Genomic DNA, 20,921 nt, shown 5'->3' on the forward strand with positions numbered 1-20,921 from the left:
CTATGCTATGATCAGCACACACACACACACACACACACACACACACACGCACACACACACACATTTATGTTCACACACACATATTGCTGGCTGTGATCAGAGAGTCTCCACGCATTTCATCTTTATTTTGAAACTTTTCCAGAATATTTTGTGACTTAAAGGTCCTCAGGCCCCCACTTTATCCCTGTATAGGAGGGCTGTGGGTTGGTTTCCATTCTTTGATCTCCAAAATAAACCCTACTTTATACCACCAAAGTAGAAACCAACCTTCTAGGAAAGTCAGCTTCAGAAGCCGGATTTTCAGAATTTGATAAAAAATCATTGTGGTAGCCTGGAGAGTCATAATTACTCTCTTAGTTTGGTTCAGTTATTTTCTTTCCTCCTGAAGAAAAGTGACTCAGGATAACAAACATTTATTAAGTACCTACGGTGCGCAAGACTAGAGATAAAAAGAAAGAACTAAACCCCACACCCCACATAAGAACTTATGTTCTACTTGACTTAAAGTCAATTGTGTCTAGGTGAAGGTGGGGAGATAGTGTAGACAGAAGAAGAGGTTGGGATTAGGACTCACCTGCCTGAGAGCATCATACCTGAGTGCTGCATACCATCCCTAATGGAGGAATTCCCTCTGTTGCTTTCTCCTTTGGTGAGTGGACTAGGGAAGAGGAAACATGGCCCAGAGAAGGGATTGCTCGATTTTGAGTCAGAAGAGCCAGGTTCAGATCCTGACGGTCCCTTATGCTCCCATGTGAGACCTTGAGTCAGTCTGTCCTGATCCCGTCCTCTTGCCACCAGGCGAAGCAGAAGCTCTTGGAGTCAGGGGCTGTAGCCTCGCACACAGGAGCCATTGCACCCATGTTACTGAGCCCCTCTTTTCTTTGAGGAAAAAAGCTACTCAGGAGGAAGGTCTTACTCCTTTGTAGATGATCCCTTTCAGGAATATCTGTGGTTTTAAAGGGAACCTTGGCAAAGAGACAGTGGGCAATTCAAAGCAATAACTCTAACAGTAGGATTTCAGTTTCCCAATGACACGGGTGGAAGAGAGAAATTTGGGGATAAACGAGCCTCTTGGTCACACTAACCTCCTTTCTTGCTCGCCCCGGAGGTTGCTGTTCTTGATGCCATCATGCCCATGAAAAATGGCCTAGCTCGGCCGAGGCAGGGGCAGGACAGATGCCGGAGGGCCCGAGGCTAGCTGGCCAAGCGCCCCGGTCCTTGGGGAGCTGGCCGACTGAGAGAGAAGCCCTGGCTGCGGGGGAGACGTGTGCTGCGGGGGGCAGGAGGGAGCCCCAGCTGCCAGGAAGAAGAGGGGGCGTTAATAAACACGTGGGTGAATTCCTCTCTTTCGTGTGTCTCCAGGTATATCGATACTTTCCTGGATTTGACTGGTTCTTCCTTGATCCCATCACAAGCAGTGGAATTCGATTCGCAAATGATGAAAAGTAAATAGCCGTCCTTCTCCCTAATGAAGCTTTCTTGTCTCTCTATCTTCTGGGCAAAGGGAGGGGGAGGAAGGCGTAAGGATCCATTGCCTGGGAAGGCAGAAGCCCCAACTTTTCCCTGGCTCAGGCTCTTTAATGGTGGGAATGTTTTCAGATCTCAGTGAATTTTGCAACCCAGGTGGACCCCCAGAATGTCACTAAATCTTTACTCTTTGTTTCTTATTCCAGAAACTTCATAACTTAGTGCGACCAATAAACTCAAAAATGTGTGCCTTAAAGAATGGGCTGCAGGGAGGTTACAAGTGCTTTTTGTACCATTTACTCCTTACATAGTAACGGAGCTCTGGACTTGGAGCCCAGGAAGACCCTGGGTTCAAATCCCACCTCTGACACTTCCCGGCTGGGTGACTGTCATGTTATTTAACTTCACTGTGCTTCAGGGTCTTCCCACTTTGCTACTCAGGCCTATGCCTTACATTTGGCTGTACAGTCCCTGGAAATCGTATGTGGCTGCACATGAAGTTACTTAAGTTTTCAAAGTGTCAGGGGCAGCTGGGTGACTCAGTGGATGGAAAGCCAGACCTAGAGACGGGAGGTCCTGGGTTCAAATTTGGCCTCAGACACTTCCTAGCTGTGTGACCTTGGGCAAGTCTTTTTAACTCACATTGATTAGCCCTTACTTCTCTTCTGCCTTGGAACCAATAGTCAGTATTGATTTTAAGTTGATTTAAATTTTAAAAATTAAAAAAATTTTTTTTTCTCAAAGCTGTCCCTTGATTTTAATGAACCTGAGCTTTCAAATTCCCAGTTTGATCCTGGAGTTCTAAAGGCCAAAGTGACCTTAGAGACGGACTTACTGTCCACTGCACACAGTAGGGGCTTAATAAATATTTATCAATTTGAATGTGAATCACCATTCAGAGAAGAGACAAATGACATGATTCTTCATGTTATGAAATATTTCCCAATAGAATTCTCTTAAATACCTAGTTCAAATCTGGCCTCAGACACTTCCCAGCTTTGTGACCCTGGGCAAGTCACTTGACCCCCATTGCCTAGCTCTTACCACTCTTCTGCCTTGGAGCCAATACACAGTATTGACTCCAAGACGGAAGGTAAGGGTTTAAAAAAAAATACCAATCTCCCCTTATGCCTTTTAAATGATTTGATTTGCATACTTGATGTATTAGTCCACTTATTTTGGGACCATATCCTTTTTTTTTTTTGGTAAAAAATGGAGGCAGTGTTGCCATAAATGAGTTCCATTTTCTAAAAAAAAGAAAAATTGTAGGAACTGATTTTGGCAAAGATTTTTGATGATGACAAAGAGCACAAATCACCCAGCAAAAGGTAGAAAGAAGTTCTTATTTTAAAAAGAACCAGATAAAATAATACTGAATAGTTAATTAAATTTGCATTGCAACCATATCCATTTAAAAGAAATTATGCCCAAAAGGCTTTAAATGACTGCCTGCCCTTTGATCCAGCCATACAACTGCTGGGTTTGGTGTTTTTGTTTATTCCCTTTCAACTTCCTTTTGTAATGTCATAATTACTGTGCATTCTTTTTTTTTCTGTTTGCATCATTCCACAAAGTTCTTTCCATGTTTCCATTTAACATATATACTTGCCAGTCTTAATGGCACTGTTGTTTTATATTCCAAACATTATCCAATCATTGCTCCTTTTGTTGGACATTTAAGTTACTTCCCAGATTTTGCAATTATATGTCATTCCACTCTGATCTGTGAATAGGCAACTCATTCTTTGGGTTGTTCTTATAATACTTTGATCAGTATATTGAGTTCTAAATTCTTTATCAAGCCTAAGAAATCTATCATGTTCTCAATTTTTAAAAATGGAGAGCTTTAACATTGTAGTAAACCTGAATAACATTATTGAAACTAAAATGTCTGATTCTCCTTCAGTAACGGCCAAACACAATAAGGGGGAAACTTCCGCTGTCCTTTCCCTAGTCACCAGAGAGGAGGATGCTTTCTTGTTTTAGAATCTGTAACTTTGCTGTTTTTCTCGTTCCAGTGTGAAATACATATCATGCTCCTTACTTATTCTTCATGCTGAAGATGACCCCATCGTGCCATTCCACCTAGGAAGAAAGGTATGTAGCTGCTCCTGATTGTTGGGAGACAGTAAAGGGAGCGAGTTATTCAAAGGAATAGAGGTCCTTTAGGGAGTTAATAAAGTTACTTTTGCTAATTATTATTAAAAGTGGAGGGGATCAATGGATAATAGGTAGATGGGGTCTCAGCATCGAGTCCAATCTCCTTATTTTTTAGGTGAGGAAACTGGCTCAGGTGCATTTAATGATTTTAATGATCTCAGAGGTGGCATTTGAATCCATATCCTCTGACTGCAAATCCAGGGCTCTTACCCCTGCATCAGGCTGTTTCATGGTGCTTTAAGCTAAGGAAACTAGAAATTGGGATGCCCTGCCATTGCACCTGTGCCAGTGAGAAGAAAAATAAGGCTTTGAGGAAACCATTTTCTGCCACACTGCCCAGCCTTTGTCTTCGAGCATATAATGCAGGGGCAGACACACAGGGGATCACAGATTTAGAGCCCATCTCATTGAACCCTCTCACTTTAGAGATGAGAAAGTGAGACTAATTGCTGTCATATAAGCATCCAGCAAACACTGATTAACTACAGCCAGTGCGAAGTCATCTTTGATATTGGAGAGGAGCTGAAACCTAGAATAACATCAGCCCTATGCTAAAAAGAACTATTCTCTTTTTATTTTGGCTCTATGGCTGCTGGGGTAACGTCATTTGTTACCACAGAGAGTTGTGGCCATTTCTTTTATCCTCAGCATCAAAGGCTTGTTGGGGAAACTGAGTCATATTTTCAAAGAAAGGTTTGTTTTTGAATGCACCTCTGGAGGCATCCTAGCCATTCACTAGCAGTGCTGGGGGTTTCTTGATTCCCTTTCAGTGTCCACATTTCCTTCCCTTAATTTGCCTGGTTCTTCCTTACCCATTGGGATGTGGTGCATGGAAAGGGAGGAGCGCTGGGCTATTCGAATTCAATTCTTGACTCTGCTGCTTGCACAAGGCGATTCCTATAAATCATCACACCGTAGAGTGAAGGATCCTCCTTCCTCCTGCCGACGGGGTGGTGAGGAAGCTTTCCCAGCAGGGCCCAGGACGAGAGTCCCAAAGGCCCAGTCAGACCGGCATGGCGTGGCAGGTGGTGTGCACCAAGACTTACCTCGGCTTCTCTTCCGCTTTTCAGCTCTATAACATTGCAGCGCCATCGCAGAGCTTCCGGGACTTCAAAGTCCAGTTTGTGCCGTTTCACAGGGATCTTGGCTACCGGCACAAGTACATATACAAGAGTCCAGAACTACCTCGAATCCTGAGGTGAGGAAACGCGCGCCCTGTGGAGCCCAAAGAGGCCTGTGCACGGCCGTCCTGGGGAGAGGCTAGCCCAGAGGGAGGGGGGATGCAGGAGCCGCCCCCGCCCTAGCGGGGGACCAGCACAAGAGAGCTTGTGCGGGAGTAGCTTCGGGGACTGGCGCTGTGCTGCGGCTTCTGGTCTGATGCCCTGGCAGCCCCGGAGAGCCGCCGGCGGGAGCCCTCTAGCACCAGCCGGTCAGGGGCTCCTCATTGAGGCTTCTTGGCGTGCTCTTTCACCCCTGAGCACAAGAGATGGTATTTCGTGGTTTTCCGGGGGGGAGGGGGAGAGTTCCCTTTGGTTGGCACTTGCTTCCCTTTCTGGCTGTCAGGAGGCGTGAGGGGGAGCTTCTCTTCTCTCCAGCTCCCCATCTCGCCTCCTCCCCATTTGTCTTGTTTGCATCCTGCCCTGACAACCTCGTGGGCCATCCCTGGCACGGATTATGGAGTGGATCGCCCTTTCCTTCTCCAGAGGGGGGAAGGCAGACGGCCTTAAGTGACTTGCCCAGGGTCCCCCGGCGAGCCCTGGGCTCCTTCCACGCCGCCAGCGGCTGCCTCTTGTCCGGCCACTCCCTGCCTTGAGTTTGTCTCCAAGACTGACTGACTATTTTCCTCTGCCTCTAGGGAATTCCTGGGAAAATCAGAACATGAACATCATCGCGAGCTCCGCCACTGAGGCCCGGCTGTGTGGACGCATGAAGATCTCTCCCCCCTCCCCGTCCTTTCTTTTCCTTTGGATCAGTCCACAGTCCTGGACACCGGCGGCGGCCGCGGAGTGTGGCGCTCGGCCTCTGCGTCGCTCAGGACCCCCAGCTTGTCATCGAGCTTGCCCCGAGAGGCCTCAAAGTGATGTTAGCAGGTGTGCGTAGCCCGGGAAGAGCAGGAGGAAGCCTCCCAGAGCCATCCCCACCCCGACGGACCTGCGCATGCCAGCGAGCCAGTGGCCAAGCCGCGACCTGGCGGGAGCTCCGCCTCCCCCCTCGCGGCCCCGCCGGCACTTTGTCCATCCTACTTCTGGAGACTCTGCTCTCTCCTCACTTCCTCTAGACTGTTACTCATGAGGCGAAAGGGATGTGGGGCGTCTCCGAACAAGGCCTTCAGCCTCTCCCCGGAGGGAGCGGTTGAGGTGGGGGGAGACTCGGAAATGAAGGATTTCTTTGGAGTTCTTTCTATCCCTTCCTCGTACCCCCATATGAACTTTGGATGGTTTATGACTGCTCGCCCCAGCCATACTTGCACTCCACGGCCACCGCCCTCTTGGTGGTACCTTTGCTAATTAATCCACGATGGTTATTATGGTGATTATTATTTGTATTTCTCTCAATTTATTTCTCCCTTATTTCTCTCCCATTCTTCAAACTAACCTGGGTCTAGACTGAGCATTATTTAAAAAATAAAATAGTGGTGGTCATCTGTCTTCTTTTTCCTCTGCAAACCAGGAAAAATCCACACTAGCACATTGAGGAGAGGCAGACAAGTCTGTGCCTCATACAGAGTACAGCGTCCGGGAGACCACTGTGCCCGGCCTTAGCTGAAGGGGCTTCCCCAGGGGCAGGGCTTCAGGCCTGTCTGTCTGTCTCTGTCTGCCTACCACGCGGGCCAGACGTGGTGAGTGAATGTGAATGGAATTTTCTGATGGTCTTCCTCCTTTCTCTTGCCTTGGGCGAGACTCCAAGAAGCCGTTCTGCAGCGGGACAGCGATGCTCCAGACCTCACAGTGATGTTGGTTCCACACAAGGAGAAATCTCAGCCTCAGGCACAGAATGCCCACCCCTGCCGACACTTTAGAGTAGCAGGAGCACATAGGCCCGGAGGGGAGCCCCAGCTACAGGGCATAGGATCAGCTCAATGAATTTTATGCCATAAAAAGGTGGAGGATAGTTTTAACCCGTGCCACGTAGGAGCTGCGCCACAGAAAGGCTCCTTCTTGGAGTTATTTATTGCACTGATAGAGGTGTGGTTTGGCTTTTTAATGTTTTGTACAACCCAGTCCATATTCCATGAGACGCTGTTGCTTTCATTAGACATCTATCAAATTCAACCTTCCCTGAGAATATCCTCGTCCTCGTCCATCTTCTCCGGTTAACAAAAGACCAGATTCTCCAAAGCACGAACCGGATACTGTTTGTTTTACTTGTGACCTACAGTTCCAATCATTAGGCCAGTGTTGTGCATTAAAAGTGAAACATCTCAAAAGAAAAGAAATGCATCATTTTAATAAAGTTGCCTTTGGATCACTCCATTGTTGGCTCTGCCCATTTTGTGCCCAAGTACACATCCCTTCTGGGGCATGGAGGTGGCTTAGAGTCAGGAAGATTCCCCTCTGCGAGTTCAAATCTGGTTCCAGACACACACTGGCTGGCTGTTCTCAGTCAGGCAAGTCACTTCACCCTGTTTGCCTCATTCTTTGTGTCAAATGAGCCGGGGAAGGAAATGACAAACCAACCACTCCGGTATCTTTGCCAAAAAAATTCTCCAACTCCTGGGGCCCAGTCTCCCTATCTTCAAGCCTTCCCCCCACCCCTACATTGTGTCAGAAGGAATAGGCTGAATTTCCCATTGCCTATTCCTAAATGGCTATTTCCTTTTAGGGGGTGACTGTGGGTTTTTGAAATCTTGGATCTTGATTTATTAGCTTATTAGGCTTGTTGTGTTAAAAAGGGCTTATTTGGGGGGTAGGCAGGTGGCTCAGTGGAGAGTCAGGCCTAGAGATGGGAGTTCCTGCATTCAAATGTGGCCTTAGACACTTCCAAGTCGCTTAACCCCAGTTGCCTAGCCCTTAGCACTCTTCGACCTCAGAATCAGTACAGAAACTTCTTGAGTTCAAATCTAAGCTCAGGCACCAGCTGTGTCACTTAACCCTGTTTGCCTCAGTTTCCTCATCTGTCAAATGAGCTTGATAAGGGAAATGGCAAAACCACTCCAGTATCTTTGCCAGGAAGACCCTGAATGAGGTCAGAAAGAGTTGAACACTAGCAAAATGACTACAACAAAAAATTGCAATGGAAAGGCTACTCTTCAGAGTCTTCAAGAAGTTAAATGACCATTTCTTGGATGTTGAGTGGATTATTTTACAAGTCCAAGGCTGAACTAGGCGGCCTCTGAGATCTAGTGAAAAACAAAACCATCTCTGATGTGAGCTGCTGTGTGTTGAGGGATTATAGTAGTAGAAGGATCAGTAGTTTTGGAGCCAAATGACCAGAGTTCAGATCCTGCCTCTTGACTCTTGCTACTATTGGATGAGTTCTTAAATCATTCCAAATCTCTTAAACACCTGTAAAATAAGGGAATTCAACTAGGAGGCTTCTTTGGTCCCTTCCATATCTAGATCAATGATCTTAATTATCATCTCTATGCAGATGCTTCTCAGTTCTCCATAGTTAGCTCATCTCACCTAATTCTGTATCATGAACTGCCTCCAGGGTAGACATCTCCAAGTAGAGGTCTTGGCCATCTTGTATTCCAAATTGTTCTAGAGAATTCTAATACTTTTCCCCTTAAACCCTCCCTCTTTACTTCCCAATTTCTGTTGAAGGTTCATAATCTTAATGACTTCTCATTCCACTCATACAATTAATCAGTTCCTCAAGTCTAGTCAATCCTGTCTCTACAGCCTCTGCTTCCTTTTCTCTTCGTGGAGCCACTCTAGTTTGACCTCTCCCTTGGTCTACAACAGCCTCTGAAGAGTTGCTGCTTCTAGGTTCCTCCCTCTTCAACTGATCTTCTGCAGAGCTGATTGTAACTGCCAAAATAATCTCCCTAAAGCCCAGGTTGGATGGGATCATCTCCTTTGCTCAAGAATCTTCAATAGCTGCGTTTGCTCCTGGGAGAAAATGCGGACTCCTCTGTTTGGCATTTGGAAGCCCTGCACAAGCTGGCCCAAGCCTCGCTTTCCAGACTGATTCAAGATTTCTTCTCCAGACTCTACAAAGTGGCCAAGAGGCTGAATGTCCGTCGCCAGCGTTGGCTTTAGTCCAAGGAAATGTCTTCCTCCTCATCGCTGCCTCCTGGAGGCAGGAACACCCCCGAGCTTAGATCCCAAGCTCCGACCTACAGGGAGGAAGCCTCTCCTGAGGCTGCTGCCTTGGATGCTCTCCCTTCTACCTCAAAGGATCATCTACGCACAAAGCCCTTGAACCGTGTTGTCTCTCCCGGGAGAAACAAGTTCCTGGAAGACAGGCCTATTCAAAGCTCATCTTGACGCCAGGCCGGCTGCTCTATGCACAGAGCCACCTTGCCGTCCGTCCCTCCCTTTGGTTTTAGAATTCTTGGAAGTCTTTGCCCATTAAGCAGAACTATCCTAGCATTTGCTGCCATTTGGGGGGGCTATGCTGACTTATCTGTCGCAGGCAAGAATGATTGCCAAGAAAGCACTGAGAATCCTTAACTTGGACCCCGAGGAGTGCGGTGGCTTCACGAGTGAATAGTGAGGCTTTGCTTGCCAGTAAAGGGGGGGGGGGGGCAATATGCCAGCCACCCAGGCCCATGGTGGGCTTTGTTCCTACACATAAAGATACCATTGTGGCGCGACTGCTTCTAGCAAGAACGGAGGAAAGCATGAATATCAAAAGATCAATTGTTCCATGTGCTACACAGTCTCCCTTTCTTTGGGCACAAAATACTTCCTACAGTGAATAATTCCTGACTCAACCCGCAGGTGCTGGCAGCTGGGGGGCTTCCCATCTTGGGGCATCCTAACTGTAAACTGGGGTGAAGGGCTGGAAAGTGAGAGGTGGCCCGGCCGGGGAGCGTGGACCATCATTGACTGCACAGAATAGAGCTCATTTTCTCCCCATCTTCTGGGGCACTGAAGGAGGCCGTTGGGATGACGGTGGCTTCCGAGGCCCCGCTCGTGGCCGAGGGTCAGACGAGGGGCAGCCACTAAGGCGGGCACCTCCCGGAGGATGTGGGTTAATGCCGCCCTTCAGCCCCCCCTCTGATCAGGGTAATACTAGCCCTTCCTGGATTCCATTTTCCCACCTAAGTTTGAGAAACAGCAGCCTCTCAGCCTGAAGGGTGGACAGCCATCTCTTCTCAATGAAGAGGAGGAGCGGGGCGTCTTTGGGGGAGCCGCTCCTCACCTCTGCCCTCTTCCGTGAGGTTTTAACTGTAGCCCCCGGGCCAAAGCAATGGAGAAGCATCGGTTATCCTCCATCAGGGTTTCTCTTGAAATCCCCGGCTGCGCTGCCCTTGGCAGAGGAAGAGGCCCTGATGCTTAATTAATCCTCCCGGGCTGCTTTCCTCGTTCCTGGGGCCCAAGCTGGATGAACTGGTCCTGCTTTCGGTTTTCTGTTGTCAGAGCAACAGCAGAGCCTGCAGATAAGTGGAGGCTTCAAATAGTGGGCGAGGACAGGGCGTTTACGTAACCAATAGGGTTTGGGTTATGCAATGAAAAAAAACCAAGAGTCTAGGATGTGTGTCCAATTAGCCATTGGCATAACTGTTTAATCACTTCTCACACACAAGGGTAGTCACAGTGATCCACTACAGACGGTGATTTCACACACACACGGTGCTCGCTTAATGGAATACACAACACAGAATCTAGCCAGGGTGGAAAACGTTAGGGCTTTGGTCTCCCTCCTAAACCGAGCCCAGCAGGGGCATCCTAAGGGCCTGGCTTGTTAAAGGGCTACCCCAAACAAGAGACAGACGGGAAGGGAACGGGCATCCACACACCCAGCATGCAAGGAAGGAAGCCTCCAGGAATACGCTCGACAACTAGGGAATTAGTCGAAGTTTGATCCAATAACCGGCTGTTTCCAGTGAAGCTCCGCAGCTTTCCCCACACCTTGTGCAGACAAACGACTCTGGGAAAACTAATCGGAGAGAGATCTACTCTGAGAGTGTTCTCGGACCCCTGCTCGTAGCCAGGGAGGCCTGTCCCTCCTCACCCCACTCTCAGCGAACAGGATGATGTACTAGCAACAGAGAAGGCTTTGGTCTTGGCCATTCAACAGGGAGACTAGAAAATAGGACAGAACAAACACACACCTCCGACTCGCTTTCTAATCACAGTCTCTCCAGACCTGAATGAAGACGGGTAATTAGAATTTTGTACCCCAGGACTCTATTCCCCAGAATCCCACTTTTGTCCTTATGTTCTGGAGATAAGTTTCTGTAAGCCCGCTTCGTCTCTTCTCCAGCTAACATGATCGGGAAAACTTTTTACTTTTGTTCTATTTCTTCTACTTCGAGTGATTAATAATAAATCTCATAATACTTGCAATTATTTGATTTTAATTATAATCCTTCAATGGGAAAAAGGAAGACCATTCAGCTGTATTTCCTCTTCCACTACAGGAAAAACTGTCGTACTATCTAACTGCTCTGAAAATAGATTTAAAGGAGAAGCCAATTTTGTTTGGCTAAAAGCCCCAGATGTGAGCCAATAGGAAGTGGGGGTCCAGCTCCTCTTCTCAGGGAAGTCCTGCACCATCCTTAGCCATAAGGCATACTCTAGTACACTTGATGAAAACAATCGTTGCTCGGGGTCTGAGTGGGGCTCACTAGTGTTGAGACAAGTTTAATATATTAATGGAAAATAATTTTTCTTTAGCTAAAAAGTGCCATTTTCAGTTGATGAAGAAAAAACCTTAGTTTCAGTTCCTTATTAATGAAAAAAAAATAGTACTAATGTTCAGTTGAATAGCCTTGTCCTTAAAAGACGTACACGTTTATATTCAGTGGGGCCTCGTCCTTCACCTTGCTCCGTTTTTGACACTTCTAGGACATGCTAGCCCAGATTACAACCATCCAAATGCAGGTGAACCACCAAAGAAAGGACCGGTAGATACCGGAGTTGTGGTTTGGGGATCAAGCGGGCCTCTCTCAAGCTATAAGGTTCCATGTTTCCTTATTCATTTGCTGGCCTTGAACCCACATGAAGCTACAGCTGTGTCGGATCTTAATTTACTTGTAGAATATGATCAGGAAAGGCCAAGAGAATGTGTATTTGGCAACAGCAAAATTATAACAACAATAGGGAGCAGCTAGGTGGCTCAGTGGATTGAGAACCAGAGATAGAGGTTCTGGGTTCAAATGTGACCTCAGATACTTCCTAGCTGTGTGACCCTGGACAAGTCTCTTAACCCTCATTGCTTACTTCTCGCCATTCTTTTGCCTTGGAACCAATATGGAGTACTGATTCTAAGATGGAAGGTTAAAGAGTTTTTTTGTTTTTAATTTTACCTACAAGAACCTCATGTATTTTCAATAAATTCCGGGGACGTTTCTTTATAACCAATATGGACTCCCATCTGCCTTCAACTAGAAAGAAAAACAAGACATGAGAAGGTAGGAAATGGGGAGTCCTTAATGTTGCTAAATCTATCTCCCCGCCTAATATTAGCATCTCAATCTTATAGAAAAATTGTAGCTTAAGTCACTAATGCCTTCTTGATGACAGAGAAGGTTACACGGCCACTGCCCAGGTACAAAGAGGATCTGGAATTTGAATAAGCGTTTTATCTGTTCAGGAAAGAAGGATGCTCTCTAGCCAACAGACACACTTAGAAAAGGTCTTCTTTCCCTCGGAGTCCCTGGCCTGCAAAGTAGAATTTTTTACATTTTGGCATCATGGTATGTGGCCAGAAATTCACCTTTTAATATTTTTTTTTAAAAGGGAAAAATGCTTGTTATTTTCTGTCTTGCCATGATCTTGACTTTGAATGAAGTTGGCTTAAAAAAAACAGACATCAATTCTTGAGGCAGAACTATTCCCTTTCCTGGCCATTCACACACAAAGATGAGAAGACTACATAGACTAAGACAGTTTGTGGAGATATTAAAGATTTCATGTTCCTATAGGGTGAGAGAGAGAGAGAGAGAGAGAGAGAGAGAGAGAGAGAGAGAGAGAGAGAGAGAGAGAGAGAGAGAGAGAGAGAGTGTGTGTGTGTGTGTGTGTGTACATAACAAAGGCTGAATCATTTTCAAAAGAGCCTGACAACCATTGCTGCTTCTAATATGCACTCCTGGAGCCAACTGGCCATTGCTTTGGCTGAAGTGCACATTTTTCTATCTCATCGAGACCATTTTCATTTGAAAACAAGTGCGGCAATGCAGAGCCCAGCAGCTGGAGCTAAAGAATCCAAACCGGCTACCAGACAGTGCGCGAGTCTTCTGGAGGGACAGTCGGAAGCAACCCAAGAACTATGCATGCTAGCAAGCGAGATAACGCTGGCAGAGTAGCTACTCCATCCATCTGGCTACCTAGTGAATACTCACTTTACTGAGGAGTTTTCTGTCTTCACAAAGCTGCTTTTTGGGGGGTGGGAGGGAAGGAGGAAAAATAGGAAGGACATGCACAAACTCTCAAAGCACCCAGCACCTAAGCTACCTCTCACTATCTTGGAAGCAAAGGCATAAATCGCCCCCATTTTTTCCCCCTCAAGCCACTATCACTTCCTTCCCTCCTCTGGGAAATACTATTTTATAAAGACAAGGCCATCCCACTGGTGGTAAATAACTGCAAACTGCATTAGGTGCGAAGTTAACTAGAACCCAGAAGCACTTCCATCTTGAATCCATGAGACTGCCGTGACCAACAGTGCCCCATGGACAGGACAAGCTACTCCCTGGGGATGTTGGGGGGCGGGATCTTCACATCTGAGGGCTCAACACCCCATATCTCTCTGGCATATTCAGTGATTGTTCTATCACTGGAAAATTTCCCAGAGCAAGCGATATTCTTGATGACTTTCTTTGTCCATTCTTTGGGATTCTGCAAAGCAAAAGAGAAATTAGAAAAATCCATCAGTACCTGGCTACCATGATTATTTTGACTGGAGAGGCAATTTTCTGAGAGGTGGGGAGTCTATTTACTAAATGAATGCAAGAAGGTAAAGTAGGCAGTACTGTTATGGAAGCAAGATGCTTGGCCCATCTATCTTTGCTGGCAAAAGGGCTGGGAATAGAACCTAGAAACCTCTGGCAGGAGAAGACACTTAAAAGAAGACACTCAAGGGTCAGCTAGGTGGTTCAGTAGATTGAGAGCCAAGCCCAGAGATGAGAGGTCCTGGGTTCAAATTTGGCCTCAGATACTTCCTACCTGTATGATCCTGGGCAAGTCACGTTAACCCCTGTTGCCTAGCCCTAATTTCTCTTCTGCCTTAGAATCAAGACTTTTAAGACAGAAGGGAAGGGTTTAAAAAGGAAAAAAAAATGAGAGGTAGGCTCATTTGCCTGCCCAATTCCCTCCTCTCTTGGAAAATGAATTCACCTCCTCTTCAGCAGTCCCATCCCTCCCTGAATGAACCTGGCAGATGAGCCAATTAAGCAGCTCCTAGACTGGATAGGTCAGAGAAACAGTGCTCAGTGCCCATCTCACACTTGGGTTCCACAATCACCCCCATAAAGGAGGAAGACATTTTCCTTTAACTGAAGACTCTTTGACCTGAGCACCAGACTAGGTGACTTTCAAAACTAAGCCCCCAAGTATAGTAACACAGATAAAAATGAATGAACATTATCATTTCAAATGGAAATAAAAGTAATTCTTTCAGAGGCCAACAGCTGGCGCTTGGAATGTGGCAAATTATAATAACGACAATTATTTAAAAAGTAGAATAATTTAAAACTCCTCCCTAAAATGAGCCCAGACTATGTAAAATAAGGATTCTTCCTGGCAGCAGTGATCAGACAGGCCTGGCATTTTGAAATTCATCTGATCTCTGGCATTTTTAGGAAGTGCTGCCATTTATCTTCCCTCCTGTAGGTTTCCCCAACACTGCTCAGTTCCCCTGCCTTCTTGATGTCTCTGGCTGCATTTTCATGCAGTGCATGCCCACTAACTGGGTGTCCCTCACAGGTCCGCCACCTTTCACTGGCTGTTGTGTTCCCTGAAATGCACGTCGCTCCAACCTCGAGGTTTCCCAGGCTTCCTTGGAAACTCAGATACACATCCCTCATTTCTCTCAGGTCTTCCCTCCCATTTGGACTACATCTTATCTTGTAGTTCCACGGCTGTTTGCGTGTGGTCTCCCCCACTAGAACGTGAGGTTCTGTTTTTGCCTTTCCTCAGATCTTGTGGTGCTTATTAGCACAAGAGCTGGAACATAATGAAAACTTCACATGCACTTGGAGACAACTTTCCACTTCACCATTAAGACTGATGCTGAGGGGGCAGCTGGGTAGCTCAGTGTGTTGAGAGCCAGGCCTAGAGACGGGAGGTCCTAGGTTCAAATCCAGCCTCAGACACTTCCCAGCTGTGTGACCCTGGGCAAGTCACTTAACCCCCATTGCCTAGCCCTTACCACTCTTCTGCCTTGGAGCCAATACACAGTATTGACTCCAAGACGGAAGGTAAGGGTTTAAATTAAAAAAAGAAAAAAGAAAAAAAAGACTGATGCTGAATATGAGAATTCCAAATCAAAATAATGGTGCCATATTCTCATGGCAGCCTTTTTATGGTTATCAGAAGTCACTGGCCTGCCAATCTACAGCGAAACCACTCACATCGGTCAATGCCATTCTTACTTCCTCTTACCCAATTTCATTTGCTCCTACTGATCTCTAAGATAGGTGAAAAAAGAGCCTGAAATAGCAATCCGGGCATAAAAACAAGTCAAGTGGGAATGGAAAGGAGTAGCAGAGTGATTGCTATTAGCCTATTCTGAATTTTTGTTTATCACCCTATGCCTAGACAACTGCATTGGCATCCTAAAGTGGTTCTCTAGCTCTCTAATTTCTGTCCCCAGCAATGAATCTGTCACTTTCCTGCTGAAAAACATACAGCAGCTTTTTATCACTTTCTGGACTAAATCCAAAGTCATGAATCTGGAGCTCAGGACCCTCTTGTCCAAAGTCCCAGTGGGAACGTTGTCTAGGCTTAGGCTCCACTATTCCTCGAAGTAGACCGTCCAATCTGGCCAGCCTCATTTCTTCACTGACTCTCAATGCTTACTCCTGCTTTTGTATCTACTCTTGCTATTTTCCGACTAGAAATGTTCTTTCTCTGGCCAAATTCCAAGTTTGAGTCCAAAATTACTTCCTTCACTAAAGCTAGTGCTTCCCTACACTAACTGCAAGTGAAAACATCTCCTTTACTCTGAATTTCTACAGCACAGGCATTGATTTGAATTTTTTTTCTAGCAGTTTCATGTATGTAAATCTGTTTCCCTAATTGGATTTCTCTAGTTAAGAGGACAAAGACCATTTCTGCTTCTGCTTCTTCCTTTTTTGTATATTTATAGTACCTGATATAATGCTGGCAATACAAGTACTTCATAAACAGTAAATTAATAAAAAGTAAAAGAAGGAAACAGTGCCCTGCTCATTTTCATGGCTGCTTTGTAGTACTAATTACTAAAAAAGAATTCTAATGAAAACACACACATGGAACTGAGAGAATGGTTTCCAGCTCTGCTGCGGAACAGTAGACTCTTGTCATAATTTCTACAAAAGTTCTAAAGCTGAATATGGGCATTAATAGCTTCCCTTTTTTCTGAGTACCATCAGCTCAATTTATTTGCCACTCCAATCCTAACTCTTCAGTCTAAAGAGACATGGCAAGTCTCCTGTCTGTGCTCAAAGACAAGCTAAGAGAAAGAATCCCTACTAACAACACAAGGAACAGAAGAGACCTGGGAGGTTGGGAAAGCCTCCACACTGTTATGGAAACTATATCTGGAAAGGACAATCGAGAAAGTACATAACAAGGTACAGAAAGCCGAGTTTGAGGCATTTACAATCGCAAAGGGAACATATTAAGCTTATATTCTGTAGCCAATTATGCAACTCAGATCTCTGGAACATTCTCCAAGTCCTCTAGGAATGCCCTTTGGGAACTGTTATCTAGCTGTGAGAATATTGTTTTAAAGAATCCTCTTTGAATGCAACATATAACGGTCCGACTCTGTCCTTGAGGTTAGTAGCTGGCCAAGAGCCTGGGGCCAGGGGCCTTGGAACCCAGACCTCTCATGGAAACATTTCCTGACAGACTGGGTGATATTTGGCTGTGCTGTGCTGTCCAGCTAGAGTCCTGGCCTCCCAAGCATCTCGTGCCCCTAAGCTCCCAGAGGAGACGTGCAGTGTTACCCTATATAACTGGTCCACTTTTGCTTGGCATTCAATATAGGCTTCATAGTCAGCAAACACTTTAAACCTGAAAACAGAAAACAGATTGTGTGTGATCAGAATAAAGCCAGGCAAAGTGAAAAAAACTCAGGAGAAATTTTATTCTACAATGAGAAAGTCATGGGTGAATGGACAAAAGATCCAGCTTTTTGAATCTTTAATGCTGATTCTTTTGGAAGCAATCTTCATTCCCAAAGAATTCAAGCACACATTCATTAGCAGATCATAGCTCTGATGACCACCCTAAAATTAGGGCTAAAAGTAGCTAACTTCAGTGACGACGTTCACTAAGAAAAGCACCATTATGAACACTAGGAAATCTTGAGTGTCGCTGCCGTCCTGTAGAGAAGAGTTCTTTCTGTTTATGTCCATTGCTCACTTGTTCAATACCAGAAAAGATCCGGGGTTTTTCTGTAATGGATGGTCCCTCGACTGATGCATAAAAAAATCACAAGCTGACATCTAACCTGATGATAAGCCTCTCCTAAGTGAACTAGTTTAATCCTAAAGACACACATACCAGGTCAAAGCACTATCAGACAGACTATAGGTAACATGATGAGACAAAGGAGGAGAATGCTCTAGTCAGAGACCTAAATTTAACTACCTTTGTTAAGTTTTCCAAATTTATTTGCTAAGTTGGGTTCCTGGGTGTAAAATAAAAGTTTCGTGGCGATCTAAATATGTTTTTATTTACCAAGGGTCAGCCATCCAATAGATTTGCTTTTTTAACAGCTATATAGCACCAAAGGAAAAATGAAGATCCTAAGCTCCAGTAAGAGGAAGGTAATTTTAACAAAAGGGCTGAAGTTAATAGATGGCACTAAATTGGCTAAATATGAAACTACTTAATTACTAATGTAATGTAATATACATTAACCAATGAATATGACTGATGCTGTACTAGTTAATATTTTCATATGGATCCAGAGAAAGAACTGTGGGAGTAGAAATGCAGAAGAAAAACATGATTTATCACTTGGACATTTGGATATATGATTTGGGACTTTGGTTTTAAATGATTATTATAAAAATGAATAATATGGAAATATGTTCTGAATAATAATATATGTATAACCCAGTGGAATTGCTTGCCAGCTCTGAGATGGGGGAGGGAAGAAGAGAGGGAGACAACAAGAATAATGTAACCATGGAAAATTTTTTTAAATTAAATTTAAAATTAAAAAAATATTTTCATATGGACTTTGGTTATACAACACAACACAAACACAGTAATAATTTCTTAAGAGCCTATCTACTCCATTATCAATCTACTGAATTTAAATAATTAGGAGAAATTATGATTAAAATTTCTCCTGGGGGTCCCTCAATTGGGGAATGGCTGAACAAATTGTGGTAGATGATGATGGAATACTATGATGGAATGATGAACTGCTTGATTTCTATATGAACTGGAAGAACCTCAATGAACTGATGTGGAGTGAAATGAACAGAAACAGGAGAACATTGTACACAGAGACTGAAACATTGTGGAATGAACAAATGGAAATAACTTTGCTACTATTAGCAATGCAATGATCCAGAACAATTCTATGGGATTTATGAGAAAGAACCGTGGGAACAAAAACGCAGAAGAAAAGCATAAATTGATCACTTGTTTATATGGGTATGTGATTTGAGGTTTTGGTTTTAAAAAATTACTCTGTTACAAAAAATGAATAATATGGAAATAGGAAGGACATTCAGGGGTACGGTGGGTAGAGCACTTGGCTTGGAGTCAGGAGGGCCCAAGGTCAAAGCCAGTTTTACACACTGACTAGTGCTGTAACCTTGGGTGAGCCACTGAACCTCTTTTTGCGCCCATTTCCTCAACTGTAAAATGGGGGTACTAATAGCACCTAGAGCCCAGAGTGGTCAGGAGGATCAAATGAGATAACATTTCAAAGTGCTCGGCACTCTCTGTCTGGCACACTGTAGGTGCTTGTAAAAATGCTTAACCTGTGCCTTTCTTTACCCCTCTACATTTTGTGAAGTGTAAAAACAGATAAAATGAGCTACCAATAAACAAAGAAGGAAAAATCTGCACCCAGAGAGTGAAGGGAATTTCTTGTCAAGTGTAAAACTAAAGTGAATGTTCTACCTGTCATGATACATGAGCATGTTCACGACATCCTTGAAGCAGTCAGGATCTTTAGGAGAGAAGTATCCGCTGCTGATCTGGTCCATCACTTGCTTCAGCTCCGGGATGCGGTCATAGTACTCCTTGGCATTGTACCTGGGGGAGGAAGGACAGCATCGCCATGGGTGTGTGACCAAAGGGCACGTTCTTCCTCCATTTAGCCACTTTGACTCTATGCACATACAAGAAGGGGAGGTCATGTTTACCAGTATTTCCTCCTCTACTGAAAACGTCTATCCACTAAACAACAAGCTTTTATCACATTCCTCTGTGTTCCAAGAATCCTGGGAGGCACATGAGGAGCTGCTGCTCAAGCCGAGCCTTAGAAGGAGGCTTGCAAGGAGGCCAAGGTGAGGAGAAAGTGCACCGGGCCATGGAAGCAACCAGCGAAAAGGCATAAATAAAGAGAAAGAGAACAGACGGGCGAGGGTGGGCTGTGTGTGAGAAAGGGGAATGTGTCCATGTTCGGGTTTCCTCTGAGGTTGATATAGCATCTGGTCTCTCTACTGGCATAACTGAAGGACAGGGAGCTTCGATAACCCCACAGACGGCACGGCTAATAACGTGTTCTATTATTCAAAAATCAGCCTGTGTACATCTCCAAAGGAATGGCCTTACCCCAAAGCTGCTTTTGCTGAAAATGATTTAGTGAATTGGCTTCGTTTCCTCATCCAAGCTCAAACGCGTCTGCCTTTAAAGGCCCTCAACAATCTGGAATCACTATCAAATAAATATACTGCCAGGAATAAAATTCCTGCTTCCCTTTAGGACTCACTGTCCTAAGCCATCCCCACTGCTAATGGCCTCCGATGGCCTGCTCTATCAGAAGAGCTTGGTATTCTTCCTCAGACCATCCTTACCAACTACATTTCTCTCTTCCTTTTTTCTGGTATGGAACCACAATCAAATCAATATTCAATTGCTGCCACTGTGACTAGAAAAGGTATGTCTATCCCTCTCACTATTTCTGCAACTTTCCAAACCCAAATGTCCTTCCTTAAGCCTCTCCTCTACTTAGTCTCTCCTTCCACTAGCACGTTAAGCTGCTTGGAGCAGCTCGCTGACATAGTGGATAGGGCACTGGGTCCGGAGACAGGAGGACCTCAGTTCAAATCTGGCTTCAGACACAAACCGGCTGTGAGACCCTGGGGAAGTCCTTTAAGTTCTGTTTGCCTCAGATTCCGCAGTTATAAAAATCTTCACACATTTTCTGACCCGCAGGAAGTGCTACATAAATGCTTACTCCCTTCTCTCCTTGCCTCCCCCTTGAAGGCAAGGACTGTCTTCCACTTTATGTGCCCAGCAAAGCACTGTATTTGACACACAATAAGTGCTTAATAATTTTTTTCATTCATCATCATATTCTATTCTCTAATGTTCTGGCCAAGTTTAGTGTATTGCCAACACACTCTGCACTCTCCTATCCCTCCCCCTGCCTTATCTGCTTTTCCTTGTCTCCCCACCCCACCCTCATCTTTTAGAGCCCAACTCAAAAGTCACTTCTTTCATGAAGCCTTCCTGGACTCTTCCTCACTGGTGGTAACTTTTTGCCACACAAACTGTATATGTGTTGAAAATGTTTATCACAAACTATTATTGATTCTAATTGCCTGCCCCTGTGTCCTATTCTTAATGTTGCCTCTGTGAGTTCAGGGACTCTCACCTAAACTGTCTCTTCTCCAGGGCCCAACACAACACACTATCAGCAGAAAATGAATGTTTCAAAACTTAATTCTCAAGAGCAAGCAGTCTCTGACTACACCAACCCAGAACTATACAAACAGCAAAGACATCAAGCTCTATGGAACAACAAAAAAAGGCAATGGAGGGGAAAATGACTGAGCAGCA

At 45.1% G+C, this 20,921-nt stretch overlaps 2 protein-coding genes across 14 annotated transcripts in view; one reads left to right on the forward strand and one right to left on the reverse strand.

Moving 5' to 3' along the window:
• ABHD12 (abhydrolase domain containing 12, lysophospholipase) overlaps positions 1-7,100 on the forward strand; it is a 145,239-nt gene extending 138,139 nt beyond the window's left edge. For all 13 annotated transcript variants that reach the window (XM_056813794.1, XM_056813795.1, XM_056813798.1 and 10 more), the window contains 4 exons: positions 1,363-1,445; positions 3,486-3,564; positions 4,698-4,825; positions 5,483-7,100. In XM_056813794.1, coding sequence (XP_056669772.1) covers positions 1,363-1,445; positions 3,486-3,564; positions 4,698-4,825; positions 5,483-5,534 — 342 coding nt within the window. In that variant the 3' untranslated portion in view covers positions 5,535-7,100. The remainder of the gene's footprint in view (positions 1-1,362; positions 1,446-3,485; positions 3,565-4,697; positions 4,826-5,482) is intronic.
• Positions 7,101-10,271: 3,171 nt separating this feature from the next.
• PYGB (glycogen phosphorylase B) overlaps positions 10,272-20,921 on the reverse strand; it is an 85,249-nt gene continuing 74,599 nt past the window's right edge. The window contains exons 18-20 of the mRNA XM_007476603.3: positions 19,035-19,169; positions 16,895-16,961; positions 10,272-13,580 (exon numbers count right to left, since the gene is read on the reverse strand). Of these exons, the coding sequence (XP_007476665.1) occupies positions 13,428-13,580; positions 16,895-16,961; positions 19,035-19,169 (355 nt within the window). The 3' untranslated portion in view covers positions 10,272-13,427. The remainder of the gene's footprint in view (positions 13,581-16,894; positions 16,962-19,034; positions 19,170-20,921) is intronic.

This window comes from Monodelphis domestica, chromosome 1 (assembly GCF_027887165.1).
Source record: "Monodelphis domestica isolate mMonDom1 chromosome 1, mMonDom1.pri, whole genome shotgun sequence".
In the NCBI taxonomy this organism is placed as follows: Eukaryota; Metazoa; Chordata; class Mammalia; order Didelphimorphia; family Didelphidae; genus Monodelphis; species Monodelphis domestica.